Here is a 25,080-nt window from a genome sequence, read left to right on the forward strand (position 1 = left end):
ACTGTGGCCCCAGTCATTGCTATGGATGAGCTATACTCCTTGTGGCCTACAGATGTCTAGTGGTGTATGGCTTATCCTTAGGAATGAATGGGGCCATGGCATGCGTGCACAGTAGGAAGAGGACGTCGCGGGGATGTTTTCATTGTAAAGAGAGTGTGCTGCTAGGCAGGGCTGCAGTGTGATTTGCACTGGAATCATAGGAGGGTAAGCAAGTACAGATAGGCTGCAGTCAGAGGGGTGGGGGGTGGGAATTAAATAAAAGGACAACGATAATAAAGTATTAATTAACGTAAAAAAAAAAAATCCCCTTTTTTGTATTACTTTATTTTTTTTCATACAGGTAACTTCAAGTTTAACTCCTGAGCTTAGTGTCACTTACATTTTTCAAATCAGTATCAAAAATTAGCAGTTAGACAAAACATTTTACATCATGTTACAGGCATCGGGTGTTCTCTACACAGAAAGCTCATTTGTCCTTCACAATATCTCTTGCAATGAGTTCCTTCATAATCTCATTGGTGCCACCATAGATTGGCTGTACTCGAGAATCCACATAGGCTCTGCAAAAGAAAGAATGCAAGTGGTCCTATTAGTATTAATCAACTTTCAAATAATAAATGGCTGACTTTCCTGGAAAACAACACTAAGCAGCATTTGCATGCAAGAGGTTCAATGCTGGGAACTGAAATTCTGATCCTCACGTCTCTAACTGAACCATGGAGGCTATGGGTTAAAGAGGGTGTAGCCCCAGCTTTCTCTATGGAGACTGACAGTGCCCTGCATGAATCCCCCAGCTGAAAGAATGCAGGACACCCCTACCGCAGAATGTCAGTTTAATGGGGCACGGCCATCTTTTCTTTTATCTTTCATTAGTTAGGAGATATATCAAACTGGTGAAATGGAAACTTCAGTATCATTCAGAATAATTGAAATACATGTCTAATAAAATGATTTATCTGGGGTGCCACTTCCATCATTTAGTATGCCAAACTAATGTTTTTGTGATTTTTGCATTAAAAAGGAGAACTATGAGATGAGTGCTTTTCACTCACCTCATAGTTCTAGCCGACCTGTGACAATGAGACTGTCACAGGTCGGCTCAGTAGATCGGGAGGTGAGTGAACACATACCGGCGTTCGCTCACCTCTCGATCTTGTCACAGCTCTCTGCCGTGATAGGGGAGGGGCTGGATTCCCCTCTCCCTGCTCCGACCTGCCAGCGTTGAATGGCGGAACGGACGGGGGAGGGTACAGCTGGCTCTGCCTCTAGATAAGCAGAGCCAGCTGTCAGTCACGCAGCTGGGCGGATCCAAACATAATTGTCAGGATCCGCTTCAGCTGCGGCGTCTCAGTATATCGCGAGCTGTAGCTCGCGGTATACTGAGCCAAGGGTGATGGGAGGACGCTAGTTTGTGTCCTCCCGTTACCCTAAGGAGAACTATGGGGAAAAGCCTTAACCCCATAGTTCTCATTTAAAGAAAAAAAATCTAGAACCTATTGGATTTTATTGCGGTCTAAATTTCTTCTTACCTCAGTGACACAAGAGAAAGAAAGGTAAAAATATCGCCAAAGGGGACACAGAACAGTGTTAAAAAACCTAGCAGAGGTTCTAAACATTCTACACTCTCAAAACAAACAAAAAACACAAAACAATCCAGATTATATTTTTAACCCCTTCATGACTGAGGCCCTTTTTTCATTTTTTGCACCCATGTTATATTACACAAAGATCGCCCCTTCTTCGGGACGCAGAAGCGATCTGGCGACAGGTAAGTCGCCAGGATCGCTTCTGTTGTAAAGCCGACAGTCGGCTCTACAAGTTTAAATAGACTCCCGGCGGCAAAAGTCGCCGGGAGTCTGTTTAAACAGCCCCGATGCTGGCGACGTACACTGTACGTCGCCAGTCACGAAGGGGTTAAGATCAGGTAATTTATGTTTAATGTTAAAAATCATTTCTGAAATAGCTCAAATTCTTTAGCTCTACACAATGGCTGGACGTTAAATTCAATAATGCTGAAATGCTTCTAGGCTGCCCAGCCAACCCAGTGCAAGGCACAGTTTCCAACTTGTCTTCTTGAAGTCATATTCTAGCCAGCACGCAGGTGGCATAAGGCCCTGACCTAACCTGGTACATGCATCCAGGATGGCCATTATTCTGCATGTCCAGAACTGGTGCATGTGTGCTGGATGGAACATGGACAACAAAAAGGAGAGGGGAGAGGGGATTGGAGGAGAAGGCGCAAGGCTACAGCAAGGCATTAGGTCTGCCTGGGGTAGGGTAGCCAACTAAGACATTTGTATGTCTGTATCTGAGGTCTGGAATGTCCTTTATGCTTTCTATCCAAGATTTCTCACATTTCAATTATAAAAGTGATCCAATAATGTATAAAATCAATGTTAGCATTTATGAGGCTTGTGCAAAATCTTTTCTGCAGATTGATTCTTCCAGTGACATTTGTCTATGAAACGTGTCACTTGTTTCAAGACAAATTAACTTTAAATTCAGACGAGCATCTAAACCTGGGAACAACCGAATATGCTGCAGCTTACCAGTCCTTAGATGTGGTGGATGCATTAGTTTTTCTTTTTTTCAGGATGTTTCCTTAAATTTTCACCTGGTGATTCTGTCATTAACATACTTTCTGTCCTAGGGTGACCATGCTCACACCCTGTACTGCATCTATGGAGAAGTAGTGTTGTCACCCCAGGACAGGACACCCTCACTTCTTCTGGTAGTGAAATGGGAGGTGTTTTGTAGCCCAGAGAGATAGCTGGGAACAATGCTGACAATAGTCAGGAGAAAGCACTGGAGGTTAGCAGCTTACAAGCTTTCTAGCAGTATCAACATGTATTTTTTTCACTGTGCCTCCTTTTCTCTTTCAAAGCATCCCTTTTGTGCCTTTAAAAGGAGAGCTGCAATTGGATTTAAGGAGTATAAACCTTCCAACCAACACTACACCCTACTGTATCCTCTCAGGGTGAACCTGAGAGGATACATGTCCAGATAAGAGCAGGTAAAAAGGAGAAGAAAAAAAAAAAAACCCAAACCCCATGGTACTTGCAATCTTTATTTAATAATGTATACTGCATGGTGAATGCGTCCATGCCACCCAATGGCAGAAGAGTAGTGCCACAGGCCCCCCTACCCACAGTGACTGGTAGCGGTGAGAAATCATAGTACCATTTTTTTTTTCTTCTCATTCTCAGTGTATGAAGCAGTAAGAGGGGCATTCCTCCATCACCAAAATATCAGTAGAAAGGACTGGGATGGAGTGGTAGTACAACAAAACTTGGATGAAAAACCAATATTTAGCAGGTGAGCTGAGCTCCTAGAATATCCTTTCTTCATGCTACACCGGTTTCCCTTCACACCAGTCACAGGTCTGTTGCTAGCAAATAGTAAAGTGGCCTTTTTACATTATATTTCATTAGTAGCTTTATCCAAGTAAAGATGATCCATCATTGACTAACTAACGTCCCATTGACTCTCCAAAGTGGCCAGGCAAAGTGTAAGTTGCCATATACTATGCAAATCTCAGACAGTTCCTCATGAACAATTCCCTCAGTGGGTGCTGCTGTTGGCACCCTTTTGGCCGCAGCCCTCGATCAGCCGATTGAAGGAGCTGGTCGGAAAATGTTCGAATAAACAGAGTGGACAGGCAAGAAACTGGCAGCTCTTTTCAAGTATTCTTACAGCGGCCAGCAGCCTCTGCCAGAATACAATGAAGACACAGTGAGATTCCTCAGTCAATTCTCGTAAGCTCACGGGATGAACGAAAAAATAGAACAGTGTTTAGTAAGAGAATCCACAGCATACAGTGGGGGGTACTAGGAATCCAACATATCTGGAAGTATAGGATAGAAGCAGCAGACGTAGCTCATGAAGAAAAATGAAGACTGAAGTCATCCTCTTCTTTTACAGGGTTACTGCAAAGTCCAGCAGCAACTGACAGGGTCACTTTAACATTTAGAAAAAATGCAAGATTCTACAATTCTGTTGCTCAATGGGAAAAAAAAGAAAGAAGAACTTACTTTGCAATAGGGTATTCCCACATGTAGCCCCAGCCTCCATGGAGCTGAACACCTTGTGTGGCTATGATATTTTGGAGGTCAGATGCCCTGTAAGAGAAGATTTTTACCATCAAAATCGTACAATTTCAGCATGAGGCTTATCAAGATTCATACAGAATGACTTGTGACTCATAGTGAAGTCATGTAATCAAAAACGAGAAAAAAAAAAAAAAAAAAAAAGCGCAGTTCATCAAGAATTACAGATAACATCCACCAGAATTTTGCGTGGGTTGACAGGGTTCGTCTTGTGTGCAAAATAATACGGATGTGATCATCAGGCTTTGTAAATGTACAGGCAGCAAGAAGATGACAGATAAGATAAAACAAGCAGAAAATTCATAGCTCTGGATGCATACATGTCTGTTCAGGGTAAAGATGGAATACATTTGGGCAGGGGCGTAACTAGAAATCACAGGGCCCCATAGCAGAATTCTGTATGGGGCCCCGTGATTGCTAGTTATGCCACTTGCAGAGCCCCAGCGGAGAGTGACCCTGCAGAGCCCGCCATAGACTCTCTATAGTGGGCTCTGCAGGGTCTGAGATCTCTTATCTGTCAGCGCCTCTGTGGTCGCCGGGCCCCGATTCCTGTTCCGTCCCCGGGCCCCCGCCTCCTCTGCTATCGACGGGCCCGCCTCCTTCATTCCGAACACCGCCCTCATCTGCCGCAGCGGCTGGCTGTCACTGACACAGCTCCGCAGCGGCTATGAGGGGAAATGCGTCTGTAACAGCCAGCACCCCCACATGCCATAGCAACCCAGGCGGCCCTGGCCGGGCCCCCCTGTGCCCGGGCCCCATAGCGGCCGCCTGGGTCGCTATGGCGATTGTTACGCCACTGCATTCGTACCTATACGCAGTTCAATAAAAGAAGATAAGCCAGAGGTTTTCGCTCAACTCCCTACCCCAATCTGTCCCGATATCTCCTACTGTGTCCACTATCCCACCTTCCCCTAAAAACTCTACTTCTCCTTCCTCCATCAGCTCAGCCCTCGCAGTTATTACCTTCTGCATCACTTGCCCCTCCTCCCCAGCCCTGTGTAAGCTCAAAGGTCCAATTTGGAGTTTTAAAATGCTTCTCACTTTTGTGTGTGAACAGAGTGATGAGAGAGAGGACGAAGGCCTGGCACGGACAAATTATGGGTTCAATTTAAAGCTGAAGCAGAGATTTGCAAATACTAGTTGAAGTTCCTGAATTTGTTTTATTAGCCGCTTGCAATCCCCTGTAAAGTAGAACTAGGACCCGGAGGGCCAATCAGACCCTCAGATTCTGCTGCATGCACATGTGCAAACAAGGACCATGCTGACATGAGGAAAGAGAAGTCTTTGTCAGCCTGCTGCGCCTTCATTGTCTAAATCACAAGCTGGGGGCAGGGAGGTGAACTAGCTATAATGCTTGACAGCAGTAGAGAAAAGCAGACCCACCAACCTGGCAGGACTGTGTAAATGTAGGACTGGCTGCACAGAATTACAAATCCTTTGCAGCTCTCCCAGCCTGTTGCTTGGGATAATGGACAAGTAAAAAGGTCAACATAAATCAAGGCCCTGTTTACTATAACCTGGTTATGAAAACCAGTGCAAACACTGCTCTATCTATATACCTTGATCATCATATTTTTCCTAGTGGAGTGCTAGGCAACCCTGAACTGTCAGACTGCTGGAATCTGTATTTCTATTACAGCTGAAACGATGCAGGCGGTCTGAGAATGAGACAACACATAGGGAGCCTGTGCGCAGTCTTTACGTAAGACACTAAAAAGCTTTTTGGAGGCTATTGAGAAGTCTACAAAACGAATCATAAAATGTAAGAATGCAGTCGGGATACAGTATGTAGACCAATGTGTCAGCTCGCATAGCTCTGGGTTAACAGACCTGTACTTTATGTGCTTGTAAACAGGAGAATTTTATGCCCACTTTTACATAGCCAGACAATGCTGTGAAAAGATCAAGTAGAAACAAGTTCCAAGTTTGTGAAGGAACTCAAAAGGGCAGCACCATGGAGACCAGCATCATGGTCAACCAGTTTAACTCTTTCAACTGGTTATAAGCTTACTCAGCGATGCTGGGAAACCAATTCCACAAAACACACTAATTTAAAGTTTTCAGCAGTGCGCCAATCTATATGCCATCCCAGAATACTGCCGTACAAAAACAATTGTTATAGATGAATCAGAGGGTTGAGTATTTGTTCCTGTTATACGGCAAGGGCCTCTCATTTTCTCATGCATACCAGTATTTTGCCATGGAAGCAGTGGCAGAGTCCAGGCGTTTTTCCACGTGAAGCTGGAGACAGCTGTCTAAGAAGGAGCGACCCACGCAGATCTGCGTTTTCATCTCTGCCAGCTTGTGCTGCACAGTCTTCAGAGACAAGACAAGGAAAGTATTTAGTCATTCGTTTCCAGCTATTGTAAACTCATAAAATAGTAGAGACGGTTTAATTTTAGAAACATTGCCAGTACGATGATAATGCTGCATAACTAATTCAGAGAATCTTTTCCATTTTTTTTTTGCGTTCACACCTTACATGATTGCCAAGTATGCTTTACCAAATGTGCATTTTAGATGTGCTTTAGAAGACCTCCCTCAAATGACTTCAATCGGAAAGCGAAGGCTAATAGCCAGAAGGGCTGTATGGATTTTTTTTAGCGTGTTTATACACTGTGTGAATGAGACCATTAGGAAAAGAATTGTATTTATTGTTCTCAAGTAAAGTGCATTTTTCTGCTCTTAGAGTTGAGAAAAATAACGTTAGCTGTGCCAGTCTTCAGAGGTTTAGGCCCTCAATGAGAGACCGAGGTTGGCTTCTCACTAGTAGGACAACATTTGTGTGTATGGCATGGCAATCACACTGCAGGCTCGCTTAAAGTGACACTAAAACACAGGAGTTACTCTTAATAGTTAAAAGGTATTGGAATACTAAAACAAAAATTTAGCTTATTTGTGGGGGAAAAAAAACAACAACAACAAAAAAAAACACACACAAAAACCATGCCGAGAGATATGTGGCCTGTCAGTCAGCGGCCAGGAACAAGCATGTAGCAAGTGAAGTATTAAAATTATTTGAACTTCCATCCTGCCCGTTTGTGGTTTGGTAACTCACTGTGTTGTGAAGTACAAGGATGATAACCCAAGTCACAAGTAACGAGGGAGCATTGAGCCAGCTTCCCTGCCAATCAGGAAGCCGAGCAGCGTGATGACTCGCTGCCCGGCTTCCTGACAGGTTGGGAAGCTGGCCAATCAGGAAGTCGGGCGCCGTGCAATGACGTGGCGCCCGGCTTTGTTTGGCCGGGAAGCCAGCTTCATGCTCCCTCATCACCTCGTGACAAGGGAGCATGGAGCCAGCTTCCAGGCCATCAAAAAGCCGGGCGCCACGTCATTACACGCCGCCGGCTTCCTTAATGGGACTTCCGGTATCGGTATTCGGCATCGGTGAGTACCGAAAGAAAATATCGGTACTCTTACTCGATACCCAAAAACCGGTATTGGTGCATCCCTAGTTAAAATAGAGAAAGAAGACCAATATGGGCAGGAAGACAGGAAAATCAAGGTTAACATTAACTGTCCACATACAATAATGGCCTCCTGAGATTGTTTACATCCCTCTTAGCAAATCCTCTTTTGGTTACACCTGCGCAGTAAAGCACCATAAACTTCTATGGGGCTTGTCTAATACCATCGCCTCTCTGGAAGATAAGCCCCATAGACTTCTAAGGGGCTCTACTGCTCATGCCCAGCCAAGAGAGGGAGGATGTGAGTCAAAACACAAGGGGCTGCTGTCATTGGATCTTGGTAAGTATGCATCTGCAAAAAGGGTGAGGGTGGCATCTGCAAGGTCAGGTGAGGGGGGCAAAAAGAATAAGTGAACTTTTTCTGAAAGTGCACTTATTTAAAAAACAAAACGTTATTTGTTGAATTACCTCAAGCAACTGTTCACAATATGTTATGTCATGCCCTGTCATTTTTTCAAGAAAATATGTACACTAGTTCTCCACTGCAAGTTAAACTATGCTTTTTTTTTAGATTTAAAAATAGATTAGAGAAGAGAGTTTAGGCCCCTACCTGTTTATTTTTGCTGCATACCATTGGTAAAATTCCCATTCACTTTCTGTCATAGAGACACAAAAGAAAGTTATAGGAAATCTCCCAGGGCCCTTATGTCTTGATTCGCATTGCACCTGTAGCTTCTTCTGTATATTGTAAAGTGCTGTGCAAACTGTTGGCGCTATATAAATCCTGTATAATAATAATAATAAAAAAGTGAGGGGAATTTCCCCTCTTAAGACAGTTGTCCTCAGAACAGGTGCCCCCATTGGAAGAGTTTTCCTTACCTCTTGTTCTAGGGACAAATGTAACGTTTGTTATCTCCCTGTTCTTTCTGAAATTGTCACCAGTACAAACAGGAGTAATTTTCCCAATGGGCACAGACAGCAAATAAAACTTGACAGAGGGTGTAACGCATTCCAGCTCTATCACATAAAATGTTGCCTAGAGATACACTTTAATCTTTTCAAAAAGATACATTAAAAAATGCAATTGTTTGCTCTCAGAGTTCTTAGTGGATGGAAGTCTACTGACTGATGTAAACGAGGGATTATGGTTACCACCATCACTTTGATCTGGATGCAGGAGGTGGGGGCACCTTCATATTACAAGGAATGGTTGAAGGTGGTGAGAACTTACCAATACCATATAAAATAATTAGCATGGTCAATTGTTCTAAAAGTGGACATAATCCATTGAAAATATGATGTAGTATCAATTTGTATTATTAGTGTTGATAAAATAAATACCTGTAAGTGTGCCACAGTCTTTCCAAAAGCCTTCCTTTGTCTGACATAGTTCCGGGTTTCCTCAAACATGAATTCACAGCTAGCGATGGCCATATCCGCAATCAATAACCGTTCCTACAATGTATAGGGAGGTCAGCAGGGTTAGCGACGGATTTGGATCTCAAAATTCAAATTGATAAATAGCGTAACCATAGTCATTGACAGAGGCACGTCCAACTGTTGTCAGTCTAAATGGCTGCCAGTCTAAATGGCTGCTATTAACCCCTTCGTGACTGACGACGTACAGTGTACGTCGCCAGCATCGGGGCTGTTTAAACAGACTCCCGGCGACTTTTGCATTTCCTATGCCCCCCGAAGTGGTCCATATAAATTGATACTTTCAAGGTAATCATGGCACCCCACCTAAAAATCAGTGAAAGGAAGGATCCTCTTCACTACACAGTCAATTGAAAGATCTAAAGCAGGCTTTCATCTCTATTGTAGACATATGTGATGGCTTCTAATTCTTTATATACTGTAGTTTTGATCATACCCTTTAAAAACTTTTCTGACAAACTAAAAAGAACATTATTAATGAATCAGATGCAGGGCATTTTTTACTTCCTCTGACCACCACTGCCAGGCATGTTTTACACCCCCTGATCACTGCCACTGGGGTATTTTTTACTCCCTCTGACTAGCAACACCAGAGCATGTTTTTCTCCCACTGACAACAGACGCTGGGGCATTTTTTACTACCAAGTGACACTGGAGCATTTTAACTTCCAATGATCTCAGACGATAGGACAAGTTTTTTACTCCTACTGCCTACAGTCTGACAGACAGTGAACAGGCCCTTTGTTTAATAAGTTTGGGGAACCCTGCTGCAAAGTGGCAGTATGTCCAGCCACTTGTATGTATACAGTATATTTAAACGTAATCTCATTTTCTGCGATATTGTTGTATTTTGTCTTGTGAATCTATTCACGGATGTCTATGTTCAGCCCTTTTACATTTTAGGCCCTTTAGGGTGCCCATACACTATTCGAAATTCACATAGTGTGTGCCACTGTCGGCACCCTTTCGGTCGGCATCCCTGCATCAGCTGATCGAAGGAGCTGGTGGGAAAAATCTTTGTACGGTCAGAGCCGGCAGCCAATGAGCCGCCGGCTCAGTTTGGGTATTATGAAAGCGGACACTGAGAAAAAATACAATGCAAACAGTGAGATTCCTCGATCGACGAGATGGTAGTGTTGATGGAGAAATCTGCTCTATTTTTCTGGTTCAGCACGCAGGTTGAATGAGAAAAATAGATCAGTGTATGGCCAGTCTTAGTCTCCTTCAGAAATATTGTTTGTTACTGAAATACATATAGTACAGACACACCTGAGGAAGCTCTGCCATTAAGTAGTAGAAACCTTTATTTTCTTCTCCCAATAAGGCATCAGCAGGAAGCCGGACATCTTCGAAGAACAATTCCGCCGTGTCCTGAAAACAGAGGTCATTTGAAATGAAATAAACAGTTCTCTGGACAAGAAAGCTCAACTCTGTAAGCAGTAAGTATCTTCAATTATGTGAAAGGAACAAGAAAGTCACATGGGGACAGAGCAACATGCATCATCCTACACTCGAAGGCTGATCAGGTCAGCACTATAAAGCATTGTATACAACTGAGAACTTTGGGACACTAGTCTCATCACAGCTTTTCAGTATTTTGCTGCTACACAAAGAGCATAGTTAAGAAGTTGCTGATATACTGCTACATTGTATGGCCAAAAGTATGCAAACGTCCCTCAAAATTATTGGATTCAGGCATTTCCAGAGAAGGATTACTGTTACTGTTACCGCATACAAATACATTTTAGACAATTGTGTATTCCAACTTTGTGGCAATAGTTTAGGAAATGTTCTTTTCTGTTGCAGAAACACAATACCCCTGTGCACAAAGATAGGTCTATTGTCATGGTTTGACTCATCAACTATCCGTCAGATCTTTTGGTCCAATGAACCCGACCTCAAAAATGCTCATTTGACTTAATGGGCAAGAATTCCCACAGAACCACTCACAAATCTGGTAGGAAGCCTTCCCAAAACAGTGGAAGCTGTTACAAACACACACACACACACACACACACCTTTTGTATACGTAAGTAACTATATGTTAATATCCATTTGTTCTCATGAGAATCATACAATTTAGGAACCTTGATTAATTAAGACTATACGATTTGTATAGAAGTTTAGGATTCTCTACAGATATGCATGCACAAATTCAGAGGAATAAAAACCCATTTGTAAATTGCAAACCCTGCCACAACCTGAAGAAAAAGTATCTTCGAGGAACTTCTGAATTCTGTATCTTCTGAAGACATCTGGTACCCATCCCAAAACCTTCTTATGTGACTACAACAATACAGCACACATGGAGGGAATGCAGGAAAAAAATATGCTTACTACACCAAAACACATTACTCAATACACAAATATTGTTAAAATCAATTGAATTAACTGTATTTAATCACTTGCCGTCCGGAGCAATTTCATAATTTTTGCTACACACGTGATAAAATCTGAATTTTTGGCTAGAAAACAGCCTAAACCCCCCCCCCCCCAAACATACATATTTATACAAATTTATTTTCTATAAACAGAGGCCCTGTAGCATAAAAAAATGCTAGTTGCAATTTTTCATGTCGCATGTGGTTCTCAAATGCGCAAATATTTGTCAAAGCAATATTTTTTTGGATAAAATACACTAAAATGTATTTTAGTGCACAGAAACAGAATACCTGTTTTTTTAATAAAATATAAAAGACGGGGTCACGCCCTAAATTTGCGTGCATCTGTGAAATCGCAAAAAAGTACAATATCCAAAACTCCCCATAGGCAACGCTTTAAGAGCTTTTACCGCTCATCAGTGTGTGTTAACAGTGGCCCTAGAATTATTGCTCTCACTCTGGTATTTCCAGTGATATGTAACATGTGTGGCACAATCATTTTTGCATGTAGGCACACCTGATGTGTGTTTGTATGTACCTGTACGTGGGGCTTTGAAATAAAGTTTTGTGGGTTTTTTTGTATGTGTGTGTTTAATGTGTCCATTGTTTAAGCTTTTTTTTTTTTACACATAACTTTATTGTGATCACATAGGGGACTAAGAAACCCCCTATGTGATAGCAAAGAGGATGTGACAAGTCCTCTTTATGGAAATATCAGGGGTCTACTAGACTCCTAATGTTCCCTATGGAACCTAAAGAAGCTGATGAAGCAGAGATCTACTTCATCAGCTTCTTTTCCAGCTACAGCAGCTGGAGAAATGACAGAGTGACACCAGAAGTGATGTAATACACATCGCTTCTGGATTCAGTGATCAGAGAGGAGGAGATCAGCCAGTGGAAGTCTCCCTCCTCATATACATTTCCTTTTCCTGTTCTGTAGAGATTCGAAATAACCAAAAATGGCTGTTTTTTTTTTTTTTGCTACAGGTTTGTTTCTGGTTTGCAACTTCATTTTATCATCATTTTCTTGATTTTCTCAATATATGCAAGATCAGTGCTGGTCTTTCAATGAAATTATTTTACCTGTGCCTTCAGGCCAATTTTTTCCAGTTTACGTCCTTTAACAAAGCCTTTAGTGCCATTGTCCACGAGGAAGAGGCTGATGCCATGAGCAGGAGTACGAACCTCACGGTTTGTGACAGCAACAACGATAACCACATCACTCATCCATCCATTTGTAATAAATACCTGCAGATAGGACAAGACATGTTTTGTTAAAAAGGAGAAAAACAAAAACACAAACTGTATCTATCTATCTATCTATGTTCAAGAACATCATGGGTCAGTTTCTTGTTACCACAATAAGGTCCATTTTATATTACTCTCTCTGCTCTGTAAAAAAATATTCAGAAAAACATTTGTCGTGGATTGACCACAATTTGAAACTGTCAGGAACTTCTTCATAAACATCAACAGCACCACCTACTGTACATGAGAAACACCAGCACATGGCTGTTACAGTGACATTTATCAGCATACAACACTATGAACATTTGCTTCAATTACCTCAAAATAAAGAATACAACACAAACCATTTATTCAATACTGTCCTTCTGATCAGAAAGTCAAGTTGGGTAACAAAAAGTATTTTCCTATTAGATGTAAATGTGGCCATATAGCGTAAAATAATGGATTGCAAATATCAATAGCTGTGTTTAAAGCAGCTTCCAGCCATTAACAGAAAAATTCATGCCGACTATGTACTTCCTATAAAGTCCAATCTGTTTGGCTTCACTAAGAGTGACATGATGGCCCAAGATGGCAGCTCAGGAGTAAGAGAGAAGTCACTGCCACAAGAATAACTGCAGCAGATTCCCTTTCTGCTGTCAAGTTATTATCACTGTCTGAGCTACAAAACCAAACTATTTCAACCTGACAATTTAGGGAGGATCTGCTAAAATATTCTAATGGTTTTTCTTCCATTTTTCTTTAAAACCTTAGAAAAATCAAGGTTTTTGTGCATCAGCCATTGCATGCATGTCTTAGTGGACTAAATGCTACTCCGCACAAGATTTCTTTTAAGTTTGAAAGCAAAACTTTGGACATGATAAAATGTTTGCCGATTGTATTTAATTCCCCTGCTGCAAGACCTGTAAAAGCCTCAACCTGTTGTCTACTGAGTCTTTGACTACAGTGCACTCAGGTGGATTTTCAGTGACACTGAGACTATCTGTATATAAATGATGGGGGCCCCACTCAAATAAGAGTAAAAGAACTGCCCAGGTGCACTCAAGGCATGTAGGTACAAACAGTCTAGTGGACTAGGAGCTTACTGGCCTTGTAATGAAACATAAATAAACGTATTGGGCGACCTTTTGAAAAGCCACTATTTAACTTTCTCAAGACTTTCTGATGTTTTAAGAAAAAAAGACAAGCAGTGCCTTGTTGAAACGTCAACCAACAAATTTATTGATGTTGTTTCAACACACACAATGCCTTTGGCTCTAGTTTCCCAGAATATTCCTTTCATTGCAAATAATTCTGCATATCCGAGTATTTGTTGTCCTAAATTGTGGTTGCTGGGCCTTCTAGTGATCTCCAAATGAACACCTAAATCATTTTTTTTTAAGATTTAATTTGCTCGCATAAACAAAAAGCATTTTATTGTGCTGGAAAACTGTCACAGTGGTTCCAGCTGCCCATCTACAAATTAACATACCAAGCTAGAGGTCGCCCCAAAAATGTAAAATAAAAATTTGCCACAGATAGACCTTGTCCCCCAAAAACCACACTGGTTGGCTCCTCCGTTACCAACCGGGAAAAGGCTTTATAAATGCAGCTATAGGAATAGATACTACTGTGTACAGATCCCTGCTCACTATAATACTGTAAACTAAACACTGATTATTATATCATGAGACGGTCTATGTTACAGCTTGCACTTTTTGTTATTGTAAATATAAATTAAATGCATCTGCAACACAAAAATGGTCTCAAAATAATATAAAAAAGGTGTAAAAAAAAAAATAACATAGAGGCAGCACTGAACTGGGGTGGCACAGTCACTCTTCCTGCCATCAGTGGCTCCCCTAGGCATTGACAGGCCTCCTCCTGGGAAAATGTCTATTATAGGTTAGGAAGTATTTATTTAAGTCAATGGTCTCCAGCTTTAGGGCTACAATACAAATGTATTCTTTTATTAAATGTCTGCTTTTGACAATGCCAGTGCTTGCCATGAAACGTTGGGCTTTGTTTGGACATTTTTCTGCTGTGTGTCTTTAATATGGAGTTGAGCAACAGGAACATATGCCCAATCCATAGCCCACTATGCAGATGATGATCTGTTCAGAGGAAAATTAGTGTACACAAGTTGCATCACTGATTGGGGTTTACTGCAGGTAGTGCCTCTCAACTATCTGAGCATTCATACAGTTTCCCACAGGATCCAGTAGAAGGAGGGACACGTGGTACACTAAGCAGCCACAGGAGCGTAGCAGGTGGTGCGTGACACGGACTTGGTTACCTGAATAGTGGTCTAGCATTGGGGGGAATAACGTGAAGGTGAATCCCGGCAATGCTTTTGTGCAGTGCAAATACCTACAATATGGAATTCATTACCCGCAGTAAACACCAATCTGTAAATAAACATGTGTTATCATGACACGAAGAAAAAATAGCTAAGATGTTGCACTGCACAAGTGCAATAATGAAAGCACATTATGCAATTACCTTGAAGACGCAGATCGTTCATGATATCAGCTCAAAGAGCAATGATGTGTTGTGACCCATGTCAATCAATAGCAAAAGCTATTAAGGCAGCGAAACTTTGATCTGTAACTAGCAGCTAGGATTCACCAAACATCGAGCTCCTTCACACTACTTTATTAAAAGGAAACTTGAAGTGAGGGAACCATGAAGGTTGCCGTGGCCGACTTCTTCCAAAGATGGTAGCCGTCTGGCTGTCACAGCAAACCTCTGGCATCGATACACCTAATGATCTAAAACAAGTAGATAAGGACTTTTCCTGATCTACATAACTGTTTTGTGTCAGTGATTTGGAAGGTATTGAAGCCAGAGAGTCTTTGAGGTTCAGATTTTGTGGGGGGCCCTGGAGTGGAATCAGAACTGAATTACAATATAGCACCTTGGGTATCTGCTGTACAACTACAGCATTTATTCTGTATCACCTGAGGAGAATACATGGGTTTGTTAAGAATACTGTAACTAAAATACAAATTTTCTAATATTAGAACATTAAAAATAATTTTAGCTCTTAATTTTTTTATAGTGCATTTAAAAAAGCGCTCCTCTGTCACTTTGCAACATAAAACACATAAAGAACACAGCAGGCCTAGTTTTTAGTTCCATACAGAAGTTATATTTCTTAAAATAAATAAATAAATAAATAACTCACCTTGCTACCATTTAAAATCCAATCGCTTCCATCCTTCTTAGCATTAGTGCGCACACCCTGAAGATCACTAAAATTAAAATGAAGTTAATCAGAAACAGTAGTTAGAGAAACTTCAAATTATAATTCTAAAAAAAAGTGTAACATACCTTCCAGCTCCTGGCTCTGTCATTGCTATGGCACCTATACATTTACCAGCCGCCATCTGTGGAATATATTTCTCTATCTGGCTCTTGCTGCCGTATCTTGAGATATAAGGCATGACGATATCAGAGTGAAGACTGAAGCCAGGTCCTGTACAATTCACATACATCCTGGGAAAGAACGTGCAGAGATTTAACATGGAGATGGACATTGACAAAGCACATATGAATGATTGAGGAGTGAGTGACTTACTGTTCTTCCCATACAACGGCAGATGACAGGATATCACCGCCAATGCCACCATGCTCTTCTGGGATAGCAGCACCAAGAAGCCCCTGCAGTCCAGCCTTCTCCCACAATTCTCGGCTCACTTGTCCAGCCTTCTCCCATCTAAGAGGAAGGGAATACAAAATGATCATTCTGCAGTACAATTCGGGCTGGACTGGAGACCATCAAAATAATAGGGTGGGGTGACCCTTTAAACGGTAAAGACTGGACTTTGGAACACTGCACCCGAGGTCTGCATATTATGAATTAAAATCATTTTTATTGTAGTAAATTAACAAGCCAAAAACAGTGGTTTACTGGTCAAATGCAGAAAGGCTTTGAATATAAACAAATGCAAACTCATCACCCTTGCTACCTTACAGCACTGTTCCTTATCCAATGTAATCCTGACAGACATGCTGGGTACTTTTATATTCATTTTTAACCCTACAAAAATGTATATATACAAGCTCCCCTCCATTTCAGCTCGGCCACAGCTTAGAGCGCTGTCTTTTTCCCAGCAGGAAAGCTGCATGGGAAGCAGGGTCATGTCACAACCACTGGGACAGCATGGCACTCGCTGAGGTGACAGGCTGGCCTGCAACATGCAGGCACAGCAGGGTGACTAGATTGCCCGGCACCCAGCACATAGGTCTCCCCACTTCACACCCCCTACCTGTGGGTGCAGGGGAGCTGGCAGCCTTTCACTCCACCGGTGGTGTGGTGGGCTGTGTGGGGGGAGCTGAGGGACAGGCTGACCTGTGATAGGCCCGTCCACTGGGCAAGTGCACGGTATGCCAGATGGCCAGTCCAGCCTGAAGTTATATATTTTTTTTGTATGTTGTGCTCACGATGGAGAAAAACTTGCTTTTTAAAACTTTCAAAAGTGCTGAAATTTTATGGCTTGTGTCAAGAACCAGCAGCTTGTACTGATGAAGCCCAGAAGATGGCAGTACTATGTTGGTGTTCTGTGTGCTTTCTATTACTCCCTTGCAGCTTGATACATACACTTTTTTACAATTATCTTCATTTACTAATTTGCTACCTTTACTTGGTTCTCTATTGTTGTTCCTAGAATTGTTCACAATTCTTTCCCACTGAATTCGCTCCTGTCTGTAGCGTGATTTCACCAGCTATCTCCATTTATTACTCATCAATGTTTTCTTGTCTCTACAATGCTTGCCTTATCTCTTTGCCGACTATTCCATTATTGGCTCTTATGTCTATATTTTATATGCTTTTATCTAATTCCGTCTTACTCCAAATATATTGCATCAGCCTATTATTACTAAATGTTTGTAAAAGTGCTTTAGTGCTTCGCCCATTCTGTAATTCCCAGCATATGCATTATATTCCAATATTGTCTCCAACGCATACACACTTAGGTAGGGCTGCAACAACTAATCAACATAATCGATTATAATTGATGATTGAAAAAGTTGTCAACTTTTTCAATCATCGATTAATCGGCTTCCGATTGGTTTGCCCTGTTCACGGCTCCACACACACTCCGCACTGCACCTCCTCCCCACCTCACGCTCGCTGCTGCCAGACCGCATCCACGCTCCACACGCCACACCTCCTCCCCGCCTCACGCTCACCACCCGCCCAAATCCACGATCGGCACAGGGAGAAGAAGTAAGGAGGAGCAGGTGTGGGCGGATGACAGCCGCCGATAGACAGGCCCGATCTCAGGAGCAAGTTGCTGGAAGACTGCTCAGGTAAGCCTGCACTCCCCCCCCACCCCCCCCCCACTATAGCTGGTGGTGTTTTGCATTACACTGTATAGAGGACTACAAATCCCAGCAATAGTACATTATACAGCACAATGCAGAATACCACCAGCTATAGAGGAGTACAACAAATCCCAGCAATACATTATACAGCGCAATGCAGTACCGCCAGCTATAATGTACTATTGCTAGGATTTGTTGTATTCCTCTATAGCTGGGGGTATTCTGCATTGCGCTGTATAATGTAGTATTGCTGTGATTTGTAGTCCTCTATAGCCGATGCCTTTCTGCATTCATTGCTGTATAATTTTACACTTACCATTTCACTATATTGCACACCACACTTTTTTTTTTTCTTTTTTACTTCCACCGCTCCAAGCTTGCTCCTGTGATGGACTACAATCTCAATACAAACTAGTAGTCCATCACTGGAGCCATTTTTTAAAATGTATTTTATTTTTTATCCGATTGACCGATTAATCGAACTTAATAATCGGCTAACTAATCGATTTTGAAAATAATCGTTAGCTGCAGCTCTACACTTAGGTGAACCCAAAGATTTGCAATTCATAAGCCGAGTTGTTTATCTCATGTGCTCAGCCTTTCCCATGACTGGGCACCAGATATCAATCCCTGACCCTCTCCCCCACCCAAGCCCCGTGTCCAGGCTCCGTTACTCCCCACAGCAGACACTCACTTAAACTGAATTCTATACACTTAGCAATAAGAGAAAATTTAAAGTAAAAGAGACCCCATGAAGTCCACAAAAAGAGCATATTGGAACTCTGACACAGGACTAGATATTCAGAAAGGTGCAAGAAGCATGTAGGCAACCCAGTGCGCCAGCACATACTTGAAGTGTTTAATTGGCCCCTTTATTCTTGGTATGAGTTACCAAACATTAACGTTTCCAATTGGATAACAAAGTGAGATACCCAGTTGTGTCTCCCTCCTAGTATAAGGGCACAATAATGGGGCACAGAGCATACACATAACTTACTCAGCATGGTAGGGTGCCACCTCCTGCTGGAAGAACTTTCTAACACTTTCTCTGAAAATGTCATGATCAGCAGTGAAGACACGTCTAGTGCCAATATCCATCAACGTCTTGGCCTGAGATGCCTCTGGTCGCAGCTCTTCATCGTGGCTGGTCTCAGTGTGCTGGCATCTACAAAATCAATCAAGAATGTAAAATATAAAAACTGTTTTTTTTTATACGTGGATTTCCAAACACTAAGGACACAGCTGGACAACATACATTTTATATACAACTAGCAGGAAGAGGGACGCATGAGGGAGATGTGGGTGAGCAGGTACAGTAATGAGAGCGGGGCGGGGGGGAATAGGTGAACACTGGCTGCAATGCCATACCAGAATCCTTCTTGGCTGAGGCACTGAAAGGCCAAAGTCTGGGATCTCAGGTCTGCCATGAAGCACATTGGGGGGGGAATTTCTCAAAACTGGAGAAGACAAAAACTAGAGCAGATGTGCAGCTTCTCTGTCTCATTTCTAAATTTTACCTGAGCAAACTGAAGAGAGATGCTGATTGGTTGCCATGGGCAACTGCTCCAGAATCTGTTTGCCCCAGTTTTGAATATGCCCCAATGAATATTTTCCCCATCTAAGCCACATTTAGCCTTTAATATTTAAATAGAACACAAATTAGGGGACACTACAAATGAAAGTCCCCTGAAACACTTTTTTGTTTGGTTTTTGTTTTAAAGACACTTTAAAGGCCCCATTCCCACTAAGCGATTTATCGCGCGATTTCCACCGCGATATCGCGCAGTCGCCGGCCAATGCTATTCAATGGAGCTGTCTTAGCTCCATGTCGCCCGTCGCTCTCGCTCCAGCAGGACCCTTTTTTCGGCGGATTTTGCACGATTTTTCTATTTTTTTAATGGAACTCGAAGGTGAAGGTCACGCTACCGTCGATGGATCGTTGCCCCGAATGTCCCGCTATCCCGGCCACGCGGATCCGCTGCAAATGGTATGTTGCTTAGTGTGAATGGGACCTTAAGGAAGCCTGAGTCCCACCTGTTTCAGGCTGCACTAGGCTATTGTGCAATCCACACAACAACAGGTAAGTACATATGGACATTGCAGCAACAAGTCCTATAGAGTTTCAACTAAGGAAGGAACATTGTAATGATCAGATGTAGCTGAACCCCTTAAACAGCCATCAACCTGAGCCCTTAAAGTGGAACTAAATTATAATGTGCATGTGAGCACTTGCTATAATATACACAATATACTTGCACCTTATGGCACACTTACCTCTCTGTGTGCTTTCCTCCTGACAGCAAAGTAGAAAAAAAACAAAAGAAGAGAGGGTGCAGCTCATTGTATTAATGAGATGTGCTATAATAACAGATGATAAATAGTGAAACAATGGTAGACCATAGAACAGATGTTCAACCTTTGTATTTTGGCAACTGTGAGGGATGTCTCACCCTTATGATTCTCTGTGTAGTGTGGCCCTAACTCTAATCTATGAGAGCCTCCATCTTGGAGCATATATAGCAAAGGATGAGTTGGGTGCAGGTTCACCAGGAGGTAGCCCAACCTCCATAAATTCACAGGGACACACCAGAGGCCCGGCACTTCACAATGGCAGCTGAAGCCCCCAGTGTGCCCCCACACCAAATCCAACAAGTGAAACAAATAGCAATTCATAACTAGCTTTGAAGTAAGGTGCACATGGAAAGGCTTTCCACACTACAAAAAAACAAAAATTTCCCAGCATACTCACCAGCCTGCCTACAAATAAATCACACCTTGCTTTAAAGCTAGTTATGAATTGATGAGTGTGTTTGCCATTTGTTGGATTTGGTGTGGGGACACACTGAGGGCTACAGTTGCCATTGTGATGTGCGGGTCTTCTAATGTGTCCCTGTGCCTTTAAGGAGGTTGGGCTACCTCCTTGTGTACCTGCACCAAATTCATCCTTTGCTTTGTATGCTCCAAGATGGAGGCTCTCATAGATTAGAGTTAGAGAGGTTTCACTTCCTGTCCTGAAGACTCAACAGGAAGTGAGTGGGAATCTCTCAAAATGTGAAGAATCCACTCTTAGGGCCTTTGTTCCCTTCACAACTGTTTCTCTCTCTGTACAAGTCTATGGCAATGCAAAGCCACTAAAACCGATCAAATGCAGGTGAAACTGACGTGAAAGGCAAGCTGCATTTCCCAAATGAAACAAAACAGCCAGTGCAATAAAAAGGCGAGCATACAAAAAAAGTGAACAGGGTGCATGGACTGGTCCAATCTCCAGAAATGAAGGGTCTTGAACTCTAAACTACCCAGGTACAAGACTCTGTGCCGTCCCCCTAGACTTTCAGGGCAGACCCATGGACCTACACCCTACAAGTGTTTTAGGGTATGAATGTACACTGAGTGGCCAGATTATTATGACCACCCCATCAGCACTTCGTTGGGCCACCTCGTGACTCCACGAGATGTTGAAAGGTGATGCGAGGAATCTGACACTGCACTGTTGCCCTTCTGTTGTCTTGTACCAGTCTTGCCACTCTCCGTTCTGCCCTAACATTGACTAGTCGCTGACGGCCACAATTCGCACGTTCAGACCCAGATTTTCAGCTGACAGTCCAGTCTTTAAACGCTTTAACAACAGCTGCTCTTGAACATTTAACGAATTCTGCTGTTTTGCTGATACTCGCTCCATGGCTCCAAACGCCAACAATCATCCGACGTTCAAAGGCTGTTAAATGGCGTTGTTTACCCATATCTTCAGAAAAAAATCACTTCTACTGTCGTGGTAAACAACCTGCTTCCCTATTTATCATGGTCTGGCCCTCTAGCAACTTCAGCGCCAAAGTATAGCTAATTTGCCTACAAACGTCAGGTGGTCATAATAATCTGGCCACTCAGTGTATAAGACAAAGGCTGAGCTATGGACCAGTACAAACATTCCTCTGGGTCCAGAACCAAAAGGCCCAGCCCAGGAGGCAGGTGTGAAAAAAAATGCATGAATGTGCTGTGACCATTGGGCCATATTAAAATGGCAGTAGGCTTCCCATACCCCCAGTACAATTTTCTGGCACCCCTGGACTGCTATTTTGGGGGTAAGACTACTGCAGGCTTCTGTCTTTCCAGACCATGGCCAGACAAGGTAGCTCTGTCCCTACCAGAAGACAATAGCAGTGGGTGCTCCTGCCTACATCGGGGACACACAAGGTGCACCAGGTAAGACTCAACCAAGGAGTAAAGGACACCTCCAGTACCCACCTATTACTCCCGGAATACCCCCTCCCTTTATTCTCCTGGTGCTGGGGATGACAGGGTTTCTTAAGAACAGATACTACACTTCATCACAGCTGTCACCAGAACACACACAAAAAAAAAAAAAAGAGTGAATCATGCCATCCAAAACACAGAGATAGCAGTAGACACCTGGCAGGCTTTTAAGAAGACTATCTACATAAAAAAAAAAGGTGGTTTTGATTTGACTTTAAATGATGAAAGCAATGGGACTATTATTGTGGCTAATACCGGTGCAAGGCATTCCCAAGGTCACCGTCACACGAAGTCAGGTCAGGCCTGCTTATTCCCCAGTGTGGGCAGGGTGCCAGCTTTCAACATCACATGGTCCCTCTGCAAGAACACAGCTGAGGGAAACTGAGAGTAAACATTTAAAGGAAAACTCCACATTGAAGAAAATATTTTGTTTCTCTGTTCCTGTTGTGTCAGATTGTGAATACAAAGTATTTCTGGAGCCTGTTCCTCTGGTGCTGTAATCAGTGTACAAGGCAAAGGAAAGATATACTCAGAGAGCAGATGTAAAGTTATATATATCGTATTTGCCGGCGTATAAGACGACCCCCCTACTTTTTGTGTTTAAAATATAGGTTTTGGGCTATACTCGTCGTATAAGACGAGTATAGCCCACAATAATGTTTAAATGCACCCACTAACATCCATGGCGGTATTCCCGAGTGTGGCTCGGGGTTAATTTTCAGTACCATAAGTGGAACCCTGAGCCACACTCGGGATTACAGTCTCTTACCTTGTCCACGATCCCCGCAGCGTCCTCCATCTTCCGGGTTCAGTCCTTCAGCTACATATAGTATACCGTGCTGAGCCAATCACGGCAGGCTTTGTATCCCATTAATACAGGCTTTGTATAAGGCCTCGTTCACACCTGACCGTTTTGTAGCGCGTTCTACGCTCGACGAACGCTCTACAAAACGGTCAAAAATATAAATTGCATTGTAGTCAATGCCCTCGTTCCCACCTAGGCGTATTTCCGCCCGTCCCTAACGCCCTACAAAACGGCCCACGCCTGAAAAGGTCCCGGGACTACTTTGGGCCGTTTTGTAGGGCGTTTTCCATTGGGATACAGCCAAGTAGCCTTTGGAATCGCGCAACTTTTTTTACCGCGAATCGCGGTAAAAAAAAACACGTGACGGTCGCGCGACAGACGTGCATATTACAATACGCCTAGGTGTGAATGGGGCCTTAATCAATACAAAGCCTGCCGTGATTGGCTCAGCGCGGTATACTGTATGTAGCGAAAGCTACATACAGTATACCCGGCATATAAGACGACCCCCGATTTTTGGGCAGTGTTTTTGGGTCTAAAAATCCATCTTATACGCCGGCATATACGGTAAATTCTCTTTTTGACTTGTGACAATTATTGGAGGTACCCTCTGCTCATGTATTCTAAACATTGGGGGCATTTGTCAGAAATTGAGCAGTTGCCCATAGCAACCATTTAGCTTCTCTCTTCAGTTTGTTCAGTTAAGCCAGGGATGGGCAACTCCGGCCCTCCAGCTGTGCTTTAACTACAAATCCCAACGTCCCAAATGCCTCTGGGAGTCCGATCTGTAACTGTCATTTTTGCAATGCCTCATGGGCCCGTTTACACCTAAAGCTGGCCATACACCTTACAATTATCTGCAGATTTTCTGTGGTCAGATGGAAAAAGTGCAACAGATTCCTCCATCTACGCTAAACTGTGTGGATGGAGGAATCTCCCACTTGGCCAAGCTTCAGTATCTTGCTAGCCGGCCCCGCTGCCTCTCATAACACCTGAACAATCTGATTGGATGGAGGCACTGTTTAAGAAATTGTGAGAGCCAGCGGGGCCGACTAGCAAGATACTGAAGCTTGGCCCAGTGGGAGATTCCTCCATCCACACAGTTTAGCATAGATGGAGGAATCTGTTGCACTTTTTCGATATGACCATAGAAAATCTGCAGACAATCTATAGGTGTATGGCCAGCGTTAGGGCCCGTCCACACCAGTTGCAGTGAAATCGATTCTGGCCAGATCTACTGCCTCGCATTGCGGCCAGGGGGCGAGGCGGTCCATTGAAATGAATGGCACCGTAGCCACACCCTCCGGCCGCAATGCGATCGGCCGCACGGAATCGCAAGGCACATTATGCCTGCGGTCCGATCAAAATAGTGCTTACAGAATTTCAATTGCACCGGACCGCTGTGCACTACTTTTCTTCATTGCAAAGCACAGCATTGAGGTACCGCACGTTGTCGCAGCACACAGCATCCGGGTGGTAGTGCACTTTTCCTACTGCACAGTAACATGCTGGGTGCATTGTGCAATAACATGTGTTAATCACACAATATTGTGCGATTGGTGCAAATAGGTTATAAATGCATATTTGTCAAGGTCAGTGTGAAGGGGGCAAATAATATTAATCTAGCTCGCCTGGACTACAATGCCTCGGTATAAAACATTTTCCATCTTGTCATAGTGAATGATTAGCAGAAGGGGTGATGGTATATGGGGTGCCATGGATCAGCTGCTGGCAGTGAAGGGGTTAAGCAGAGATTCCGGCTCTTCCCATTACAGTCAGCTATGACAGAAGTGGGACAAAGGTCACCGCAGTGACAGCGGCAATCTGTCCTCCCCTGCAATCGGCTTATGTGTCGGAGCCGCAGTATGATCGCCACCGGGGGCTTAATACAATTAGGGGATGAAGCCAATTAGAGGATGATGATCTATGACACCGCACAGGAGCAGCCTGGACATAGACACCGTCCAGCACATCACCAAGTATATAGTATTAGTACATATCTATGACTTACCGCACGGCAGCACAGCCCGGGGCTCTGGAAGCAAGCTTGGCTGAGCTGTTCAACTGCTGCAGCGATCTCCCTAGAAGTCTGAGCCGGGCAGCCATTGCTGAGTGTTAGTTGTATGATCACAGCG

General features: G+C 43.2%; 1 protein-coding gene across 2 annotated transcripts; it reads right to left on the reverse strand.

The window, feature by feature from the left end:
• Positions 1 to 381: 381 nt before the first annotated feature.
• Positions 382 to 25,069, reverse strand: ACADL (acyl-CoA dehydrogenase, long chain). 2 transcript variants are annotated; one of them, XM_018565455.1, is made up of 11 exons: positions 24,960 to 25,069; positions 18,887 to 19,057; positions 16,139 to 16,276; positions 15,892 to 16,056; positions 15,746 to 15,812; positions 12,415 to 12,579; positions 10,220 to 10,321; positions 8,855 to 8,968; positions 6,295 to 6,422; positions 4,032 to 4,118; positions 382 to 560 (listed from the first exon to the last, which is right to left on the reverse strand). In XM_018565455.1, the coding sequence occupies exons 1-11, from the start codon at positions 25,049 to 25,051 to the stop codon at positions 467 to 469; spliced, it is 1,323 nt and encodes a 440-aa protein (XP_018420957.1). In that variant the 5' UTR covers positions 25,052 to 25,069; the 3' UTR covers positions 382 to 466. The 2 variants fall into 2 exon arrangements, with proteins under 2 accessions (XP_018420957.1, XP_018420958.1); XM_018565456.1 differs by having other exon boundaries at positions 18,887 to 19,054; positions 24,957 to 25,069.
• Positions 25,070 to 25,080: the final 11 nt, after the last annotated feature.

Source organism: Nanorana parkeri, unplaced genomic scaffold, assembly GCF_000935625.1.
Source record: "Nanorana parkeri isolate BGI_ZX_2015 unplaced genomic scaffold, ASM93562v1 scaffold849, whole genome shotgun sequence".
NCBI lineage: Eukaryota > Metazoa > Chordata > Amphibia > Anura > Dicroglossidae > Nanorana > Nanorana parkeri.